The sequence below is a fragment of the Misgurnus anguillicaudatus genome, chromosome 15 (assembly GCF_027580225.2).
Source record: "Misgurnus anguillicaudatus chromosome 15, ASM2758022v2, whole genome shotgun sequence".
NCBI classification, from domain to species: domain Eukaryota; kingdom Metazoa; phylum Chordata; class Actinopteri; order Cypriniformes; family Cobitidae; genus Misgurnus; species Misgurnus anguillicaudatus.
In genome coordinates this window covers 16236809-16247474 of record NC_073351.2, presented here as the reverse complement: position 1 = coordinate 16247474, position 10666 = coordinate 16236809, and the positions used below count along the sequence as shown (strand labels likewise).

The window sequence follows — 10666 nt, the reverse complement described above, 5'->3', positions numbered from 1 at the left end:
GATTAAATCTCTAGGAGGAGTTTGTTAAAGTACGACGCTTGGAAATGACAAAATTTGCACAGAAATCACAGCGAAAAATCAAAATGGCCGACTTCCTGTGGGGTTTAGAGCTTCGCTCCAAGAGACTTTTTTGTAGGTCTTGGGTTGATATATAACCCTACCAAATTTCGTATCTGTAGGTTTTTCATAGCGGCGGGGCTGTTCTCTTGAAATTTTGCAGGTGGCGCTATTGAGCCATTTCTACACGCACTCTTCTGGCGCCTATGCCACATGTACATTTTCGCCACTTCTGACGTGTGTGCAATGTTTTATGACTTTTTGAGCTTGTTTAGCCTGTCAAAATGCGATTCATTTAGCGATACTTTGCGAGGCCGCCACATACACGCCCTTTAATGAAAAGTCAAGGTCGTTGCTTTTTATCATCACACAAGGTCTTGAGATTACACTGGTCAAATATGATGTTGATATGTTTAAATATCTAAGAGCAGTAAGTCACAGCGTAAAACATGGTATTTCCTGCTGCCTCTAGGTGGCGCTATGACTGTTACTGAATTATGCCATGTTTATGTGTTCAGGCCAGGACCCTTATCAAATGTGTGAAGTCGGGGGCAGATCGGACAATGTATGCCGGAATTACAACAACTTTATGTTTCATTGCGAAACATCACACTTTGCCAGGCCGCCACGGACACGCCCTCCAACGAAAAGTCAAAAGCTCCGCAATTTAGCATCGCAAAGGGCTTAAGATCAGTCTGACCAGATATGATGATGATTTGATTAAATCTCTAAGAGCAGTAAATCATGGCGTAAAAGATGGCATTTCCTGCTACCTCTAGGTGGCGCTATGACTGAAGCTGAATTTTGGCATGGAAATGTGTTCAGGCCAGGACTCTTATCAAACATGTGAAGCATGGGGCAGATTGAACATTGTATGCCGGAGTTAGAACAACATCCTGTTTCATGCCGAAAACGCTGAAATTTGTCAGGCCGCCACGGACACGCCCTCCAACGAAAAGTCAAAAGCTCCGCAATTTAACATCGCAAAGGCCTTTAGATGATACTGACCAAATATGATGATGATCGGATTAAATCTCTAGGAGGAGTTCGTTAAAGTACGAAGCCTGGAAATGCCAAAATTTGCACAGAAATCACAGCAAAAATTCAAAATGGCTGACTTCCTGTGGGTTTTAGAGCCTGGTTCCAAGGGACTTTTTTGTAGGTCTTGGGGTGATAGATGATCCTACCAAATTTCGTATCTGTACGTTTTTCGTAGTGGGAGGGTTGTTCTTTTGAAATTTTGCAGGTGGCGCTATCAAGCCATTTCTACACGCCCACTTCTGACGCCTATACCACATGTAAATTTTCGTCAATTCCGACGCGTGTGCAAAGTTTCATGAGTTTTCGAGCAAGTTTAGGCCCTCAAAAATGCGATTCATTTCGGAGAAGAAAAAGCAGAAGAATCTGAGCAAAAACAATAGGGCTTTGCACCTACGGTGCAGGCCATTCTGGCCTGCTCATCGGTGCTCGGGCCCTAATGATAAAGTATTTGTCCAGTAGAAACCTTTAAAGATCTTTATGCAGAACATTGACAGAAATAAGCACAGGACCATTATTTCATAATTTGCGGTATGGCCGGTCGCAGTCTTTATGTCAAACGAGCGGGTATGAAATGAATTGATGCTGATGTCGGATAACAGGTCAAGTGTTATTTTAATCGCGCGGATGCGGGTTATCAAACAGGACTGTGCATGACTCGTATAAGGAAAATGGAATGACAACATGAAAATTATAAAATAGCCTACATGTTTATATTTTGTATTAAACCACCATGGGCGCTAAACTAGCGGTGTTAAAGGGACAGTTCACCCAAAAATGAAAATTCTGTTCATTAACTCTCCCTCATTTTGTTACAAACCTGTATACATTTCTTTGTTCTGATAAACACGAAGCAAGATATTTTGAGGAATGTTACCAAACCAAGCATGAGCCCCATTCACTTCTATAGTAGGAAAAATTATTCTATGGAAGTGAATGGGGCTCATGAATGGTTTGGTTACAAACATTCCTTAAAAATATTTTCATTCATGTTCACCAGAACAAAGGCATTTATACAGGTTTGTAACAACATGAGAGAGAGTTAATTATGACAGAATTTTAATTTTTGGGTGAACTATAAATCCGATGCGGTCAAAAATTAGGGTGCACCTAACTTTTGTGCTGTTGCACCTATGAAAAAATGTTAGGCGCACCAGTGCAACCAGTGCAAAAAGTTAGTCTAGAGCCCTGACTTGGGTTTTACAGTTCAAATCACTTACATTTTAGACGAAATATTGACTGTTTCGGTCTATTTTAGCAGCGAAAATAGATCTGATGAATCCAAACAAAAATCACAGCATAGCGGGTCTCACAGCAACACTCAATCGTGGTTTGAATGATTCAGTGATTTGAACGAATCGGTTGAGTCAAAGATTCAATGACCCATTCACAAACATCCGTCTTATTCTTGATGAATCGGCCGTTTGAACGAATCGCTTGAATGAACGACTCAATGACTCGTTTAATAAAACTGCTTATCACCTGTATTTCTGCGTTCACCAGTCCTAACGCATTTAAAAAAAAAATTCGGGAGTTATGTATACAAAATGATAACTTTTGATGACAGTAGTTTAGTGATAAAAAATGAACATTTTTATCAGATTTTATTTTTTGCCTCCCATCCTGTAGTCACTCGCGCCCCCCCGCGATAGTGTCGGTGCCCCCCCAGGGGGGCGGGCCCCACTGGTTGAGAACCAGTGCTGTAGACTATATGATACATTTGATTTTTGAATAATGAAAAACACGGCAAGGTTTGTATGGCCATATTATTTTATTTCTCAAAATGACTTAGTTTGTGTTTTTTCCCATCAAATGTTGTTTTGTATTTTGTTCAGGCTTAAACAGAATGATGTAACATTTAGGTGCAAATATGCAAAGCAGCAAACTAAAGCTTGAGGCTAAAATAGCAAATATTTCCACAGCTACAGTAAATTTTCCAGGAGAGCTGACATAAGCTGGAATAAATGTGATCCATACAGCACAGAATATGAGCATACTAAATGTGATGAATTTAGCTTCATTGAAGTTATCAGGCAGTGTCCGAGCCAGAAAAGCTAAAATGAAGCACAAGAGAGCCAAAAGACCAATATAACCCAACACAGCAGAGAAACCTATAGTGGAACCCAGACTGCATTCAAAAATGATTTTTTCTTTATAATATTTCATATTTTTATTGGGGAAAGGAGGAGATATTGTTAGCCAAAGCACACAGATAAGAACTTGTATAAGTGTAAAGGCAAAAACACTGAGTCTCTGTTGTGCAGCCCCAAACCATTTCATGACATTACTTCCTGGAAGTGTAGCTTTGAATGCCATTAACACCACTATTGTTTTCCCCAGAACACAGGAGATACAGAGGACAAAAGCTATCCCAAACGCTGTGTGACGCAACATACAGGACCACTCAGTGGGGCGACCAATGAAGGTAAGTGAACAGAGAAAACACAGAATCAATGAGAAGAGCAACAGGAAGCTCAGCTCTGAGTTGTTGGCTTTTACTATGGGAGTTTCCTTCTTACTGTAAAACAGGATGGCCACCAGTACAGTTATTCCTACTCCAAACAGAGAGAAAAAGACTAACACTATACCCATAACTTCTGTGAATGACAGAAACTCTACAGCCTTTAACACACATTCAGTGTTCTCAGTATTAGACCAGTATTCCCCTGGACACTGCTGGCAGTTATTTGAATCTGGAAAGGAAGTTGTGATCACTATAGTTAGAGACAAACCACGATTTTAAGTATGAACACCTTTGATTATAAACTGCAGACTAAATAATAAAAGAAAAACACAAAAATAGCAACTAGACAGTTTTCTTTGGACCTTAGAGATGGTCTGAAGTTTACCTGTCTCATTACTGATTTCTCCATCTGCACATTTAATACAGTCATAACAGCAGACAGGTCTTCCTTTCTGTGCGGCCTTCCTAGTGCCTGGATGACAACTCTCACTGCACACAGATCTTGGCTTCTAAATGGAAAATAATATTGTACATATTTTATTATATAGTCTGTAGAGAACATTGAATGTATAAATGTATTAAATACATGTCAATTGAGACAATTTTGAAACGCATTATAGAATAAGTGTTGATGTATTTTATGGGAACAAATAATTTGTGATGTAAAGGAAATTGGGCATAACTGCTCTGTGCGTTCAGCAGATGTGATGATCCTTTCACTCATCACTGCCCTTTGCTGTTGATTTGGCAACCTGAAGTCTAAATTTAAATGATGTAATGTAACTTAAACCTGACAATGCCACTTAATGTCATGAACTTATTAAATGTGAAATTTTAGCTTATTTAAAGGACAAGTTCGGTATTTTACACTTAAAGGCGTTCTAAGCGAATCTGTGTGTTGATTTTTGAAATGTGTTTTCAAACAAACTGAGCGTAGTTAACTCATCCCCCTTCCTTCCGTGCTTTCATGAACGTGCCCAAACCCCACCCTCAAATCCTTCTTGGCGTTTATTGGTTAGAATACTTTGTTATGGTTTCTGGTGTAGGTTTGGCCAGTTTGTTATTATTGCAGTTTGTGGAGCCTGGACTGTTTACAGAGATCACGTTTTTTTACAGTTTGATCAGCGGACAGGAAGCAAGCAGATAGTGAGGAGATGTGAATTCGCTTAGAGCACATTTAAAGCCCTGTTTTCAGATCGTTCATGACGAAATAGAATGGTTTTGACTGAAATTTGGGCATATGATGCTGTCCCGAGAATTTTCTGGTTTTGTTCTATCACCTCCCACCTCCACAATGTGTGCACAGGCGCACCGGAACAATCCCTCCCAAAATGCATTAAACTTTCGTTTACAAAGACGTGAAACTCACCGAGTGGTCAGGGGTGTTCACTGATATGCTCACACAAAAATCGCTGCAAAAGATACTTTCCAACAGGTTTTATCGTAGTTTTTGTCCAACTCCATTGACTTGTATCAGATGTGCTGTGAGGTACGGTATTACTCCACGCCGGGAACGTTGTTTGTATTCTTGCAATTGGCAAAGGTGAATTATCGCCACCAACTGGGCTGGAATGGAAAAATAGGTCCACGAGTTTACAACAAATGCTAAAACACATGTCGGAAGGTGTCTTTTGCAGCGATTTTTGTGTGAGCATATCAGTAAACACCAGTGTTGTAATGTAGAAATTTCACGTACCTTCGGTATTTAAATTTATGTCAACTTTTACTTTTACTCCACTACATTTTCTAGATAAAATGTATACTTTTACTCCGATATATTTTCACTAAGCATATTCGTTACTCGTTACTACAAAATAAAATCAGAAGAAATGTGTGCAACCTCAATAAGGGAGGTTTTGGCGAATCAGTTCTTCTAGATTGCATTAAGCACGCTGCGCACACTCTATTTCACGCACACTCTATTTTAGCGTAGTGTTGCCAAAGGAAGAGGAAGCACAACTGTAACTGCAATGAAAGCACCTACTGGAGGATCTCCCGTTATCGTAATCGACCACCCTGATGATGAACAGGGTGAGAAAGCTAACGTTATACACCCGTGGCTGTATTTGTAAGAAATGTTTTTGTACATTGGAATTAAAGATTCCCGATTACAGAATCTTCTGCCTCTTATGCCTACCGAAAATCACTTACATTAGGGTACGTTAAAATAATAGTTATTAAGTAAAGCCACAATGTCAATGTGATTCAACATTAGTTATCATAAGCCGTATTAGATAATTATCTGTCTAATGTGATGGCCAGGCGCACATGTTTAATAAACATCAACGTTAACCTTACACCGCTGATTATCCCATGGATTTATTTAATTCACAGAGAACTCTCAACTGAAACACGCTTAACTGTTTATGGTAACATTATAGCATAACTGCCGGCCGAATATTCCCTCCGGTAGGCTAATGTTAGTTTGAGAAATATTTTTAAAAAACTGCTATGTTAATCACTGGCAGGTTAGAAAGAAAGTGTTAAGGACTGTATTCACGTCTTCAAAAGCATCATACGTTTTGTCAAACTTGAGATTTCCTTTTATGTTAATTAACTGAAAACTCAGTGGTTATAGGATAATGTTGTGCTAATGCTATACATTGTGAATGTACGCTTGCATTGGTGATCAAAGTCACAGTGCTTTCATTGCCACACAACGAGTTGGCTTTTTTTCTTAGTAGAGCAGCTAACTTAAAGGGATACTCCACTTTTTTCAAAAACATGCTCATGTTTTGAAAGAAATAAGTAATTATTTATTTTTCATTTTTACCTGAAGTTCATACAAACATGAAATTTCTGCTTTTTTATTTGATGTCCGCTCTAAAAATATGGTGTTTGCTCTTTGAACTTAAGATAATTGTGCCTGAAAAGTCCTGGAAAAAACAGATTTTTATTTGATGATTGAGATTTAGAAGATAATGGGAACCCTGAATGCTTTACTATAAGAAAGACACAATAAAGTTCACAATCAAAGTTCTAACCGCTTGCTTTAAAAAAAAAAAACTTTTTACTTTTACTTCAAATACTTAAGTACATTAAATATCAGAAAATTACTTTTGATACTTAAGTAAAGTATATATCAGATACTTTAAGACTTTTACTTGAGTAATATTTTAAAAGACTTTCACTTCTACCAGTCTTTTTCTAGTACAATACTTTTACTTTTACTCAAGTATTGCTTTCTAGTACTTTATACAACACTGATAAACAACACCCCTGACCACTCGATGAGTTTCCCGTCTTTGTAAACAAAAGTTTAATGCATTTTAGGAAGAATTGTTCCAGTGCACCTATACACCCATTGTAGAGGTGGGAGGTGATAGAACAAACACCCGAAAATTCTCAGACAGCATCATATGTTCAAATTTCAATCAAAACCGTTCTATTTCATCATAAATAATCTGAAAACATGGTTTTAAGTGTAAAATACCGAACTTGTCCTTTAAAGAACATCTTTAATTTGGTTAAACAGCATAACTAATGTTTTTTTTCCTTAACTCTTTCACCGCCAGCGTTTTTAAAAAAAGTTGCCAGCCAGCGCCAGCGTTTTTCATGATTTTCACAAAAGTTTAATGCCTTCCAGAAAATGTTCTTCTTCAAATACATACAATATACCAAATGAAAGAACAGACCCTCTGCTTTCAAACAAAAAAAAAACCGTTTCATCCTACCTTCAGTAGTTCTTTTGTAATCATCTTTTGAATATGGGTAGGTTTCTGCAAAAACATTTTGAGCAAAAAGCAGAGATAATTCCGTTTTTGTGACGGACTTTTCATAGAGATCCCATTCAGAGCGATCTTTAAAACAGACACGGCCATGCAGAAGCTTTCCACAGGGCAATACTTCCGGTTTTAAAAAGTTGCGGAAGGGCGCCACCTAGCGGTATTGCGGAAAGACGAAAATACTCGTCATTGGCGGGGAAGCGTTTTCTCTTGATTGTCGAGATATCTCGTCAATGGCGGGGAAAGAGTTAATTGATTTACCGAGCTGTAAAGATGTATGTCACAATTTTCCTTTCAAACTGACTAGATGTTTATGGTATACAAATAAAAATAGTTTTGGGTGTGGAACTGTTATAAAATCCTATATATAATCATATATCCTTTTATAATGCAGTGGCTTTTAATCCGTTCACATAGGACAATGCAAGCATTATTATTATTTTTAGTTATTTTCTTTTAGTCCCCCCATTTATTACAAGCCCTGTTACAGCTAGGTTATGTTCATTTACCTCCAATTGTCCTCCAGCCCAGATTATGTTTTCAGAGTTAAGTACAAAGCGCTGGCCAGGAGGCAGTGAGGCATCATAGTAACCCACTGCTTTAAACTGGATTGATCCATCTGAGTCCTGCTGCCAGTTCACAACTTCATACTGGGCTACTGTAGCACCAGTGCTGTCAAACCACACACGATCACCAAACTTTACAGTGAAATTTACATTTTTTAAAGCCTCAACCACCTAGTGAAAATAGATTTTTAAACATCATTATTGTTGAATTTATACATATTAAATGTATGTCCATGTATATACATACAAAAATCTTTCTCTATCTTAGTTTTTTACCTGCTGTGGTTGTATTGTCAAGCCTTTCTCACAACCTTCTTGTTCTTTGCACTTCAGTAGATTGTGTAATGCATGAGCCACAGCATACACTGCTTTGTAGATGTTGCTTGTATATCTTTGCTCAGGCACATCTTCAATGTAATTCTGTGTTTCCCCGAATTCTTTAATTACATAATCTAAAAAACCTTCAATTTTAATATTTCTCACTGCAAACCCTATCGAACCTCCCAGCACTTGAAAACTCGTTGGTATGATCAAATTCTTTGCTGTTATCCATGCCTCTACACCAATCATTTGGATGCCTGTAATGTTCTGAATATATAGCTGTTCAAGTAAATTGTACATCTCAAAACTGGTGAGAAATGCAACAATGACTTTTGCAGTGCTTTGCTTTATGATGTTTACCACGTTTAAGAGTTTTTCAGGCTCTGTTCTGTAAAATTTCACAGAGTACTCAACACAAATCCCCTCCTCTTTTGCTGTATTCAGAAATATGGCCATTCCATTGTTTCCATAATCATTGTCAGTGTTTACAGCTCCAACCCAAGTCCAGCCAAAGTGTTTGACTATGTATGCAAGAGCTCTGCTCTGGTGATAATCACTAGCAATAGTTCTGAAGAATGAAGGGTAATCTCTCCTATTACTAAGACACTCACATGTGGCTGAGTGACTTATCTGACGAAAAAAATGCACAGAAAATAGTACAAAAAAATCAGTTAGGTAATTATGTGTAAAAAATCTTGTTCTCATCCCTTACCACTGGAATTTTGAAAGGTCCTGTGGTTCTGGACAAAATCACTGTGGCAGAGGACTCTGTTTCCCCTATAATAGCATGTATAGGAGGCTGTCCATTGCATCTGTCTCCTGCTGCAAACTCCTGACCGTTCATCACTGCCATAGTTGCACTCATAGAAGACAGTCTTGATCCACAGGTGTCAAAGATTTTATAGCCGATAGAAACATTTGGGAGCAAATTTTCACTTTTGTTAATCTCCTCAATGGCAAATATCATGATTTGAGCCAGTCGTAAATCTACTATATTTTTACTGTGAAAACATTAAATCAGTAGTTTTAATAGGAACTATCTAAACAGGTAAACAAGGTAGTACGAATATCTGTATTTGTAATAATAATAAACATAGTTTATATTTTGCACAATCTCTAAGTTGTAAATAGGTATACTACCGTGGTTTACATTTACGTTTGTATTATTAAATATATTAACTTCTGTAATTGTTTTCAAATACTTTCCAATATTACAAACCTGGAGCATATAAGCTGAGGTTTTTCTGTGAACTCCGATGAAGATAATGTTTCTTTACTGTGGATTGAAATAAGAGTTCCAATAGTTATGTCTCCATCCTTGGACAGCAGTGCGTTTTTGGGGTCTCCCATTATTCTGCAAAGATTGTTCTCTGTCTTTGCATAATGGTAATGGATGAGAAGTGTGCATAGAAAGATAAGCACCCCCATCATGAGTTCAGCTGCCTCTGCCAAATGCAATTGACCTGATAAAGTAACTGCACTTTTATACACATAATATTATAGATGAATTGTTGTGGCTAATGACCTCATAGGGGAGGGTATGAGGCAGGTCAAACAGGGGTGGAATAGAGTGCAAGTTTGAATAGTTAAATATACTGACACTCCTTTTTGTCTGACAGCAAGTATGCTTTCTGTTTGGGTATGCTGTCTCTAAACAGTGCTCTTGTTGCTTCAGACTAAATGTGTACAGTTTTCTGTCTGATAGATTGGTTTGCAAACATGTAAAATTTAATAACACAAAAATAATTCATTTTTTCACATGGGAAGCAATAGGCATTCATATGATGATTGTTCGGCCGAAGTTAAGCTTTATGGGTTAAGGCATTTTGAGATACTCTTCTTGTCACAACAGTTGTATAGTGTAGTTATGTAGTTACCATAGTCTTCTGTCTGCTTCATCCAGTCTGGCCATCCTCTGTTGACCTCTCCCATTAAAAAAAACATTTGCCTCCTTAATTAACTGCTCACCTAGATGATACCTGGATGTTTTTGTTTTGACAAAACATCCCTCAAACTCCAGATATTGTTATTTATAATATCCCAGGAAATGTAGAGATTCATAACTTCCATACATTTAGCTAATGAGATAACCTTTTGAATAAAGTAGGTGTACAGATGTTCCTAATAAAGTGCTCAGTGTGTGTATGTGTACAATTTATAGTGAATATTTTAAGAATTCCCTACTTTCCTCTGCCCGCAGGAAGCGTATTTATCCCCCTGACTGCTTATTTTTTCATCTAATACACGGAGTGCCTAAACCTCCCCCTGACCGCCATATTTCACCGCAGTCTTTCTCACACCCGCAGACGGCCTGTTTATCCCTCTGACCACCCGTATTCCCCGCAGTCTTCCTCGTTCCCACGGACAGCCTATTCATCCTCCCGACCACATACCCATAACACACCTGCCCGTTAACGGTCAAATAGTTTGGGGATGGACAACGGCGAATCTACGCTGCTGGAGGTCACAGGAACTTTAGATTCTTAACAAGCTTC

The 10666-nt window shown here is 38.1% G+C and overlaps 1 protein-coding gene across 1 annotated transcript; it reads right to left on the bottom strand.

Moving 5' to 3' along the window:
• Positions 1–2883: 2883 nt before the first annotated feature.
• On the bottom strand, positions 2884–9521 carry LOC129419833 (extracellular calcium-sensing receptor-like). The gene is made up of 6 exons (XM_055175026.2): positions 9391–9521; positions 8884–9172; positions 8127–8801; positions 7794–8021; positions 3945–4068; positions 2884–3788 (listed from the first exon to the last, which is right to left on the bottom strand). Exons 1-6 carry the CDS (start codon positions 9519–9521, stop codon positions 2884–2886), a joined length of 2352 nt encoding a protein of 783 aa, XP_055031001.2.
• Positions 9522–10666: the final 1145 nt, after the last annotated feature.

Excerpts from the sequence above, each read along its gene's own strand:
- LOC129419833 (XM_055175026.2), bottom strand. The coding sequence starts at position 9,521 with ATGGGAGACCCCAAAAACGCACTGCTGTCCAAGGATGGAGACATAACT. Across the intron at positions 4,069-7,793 it reads GGGCTGGAGGACAATTGGAG|AAGCCAAGATCTGTGTGCAG; the intron begins GTAAATGAACAT and ends TTTTCCATTTAG. Across the intron at positions 3,789-3,944 it reads AGAAATCAGTAATGAGACAG|ATTCAAATAACTGCCAGCAG; the intron begins GTAAACTTCAGA and ends CTTCCTTTCCAG.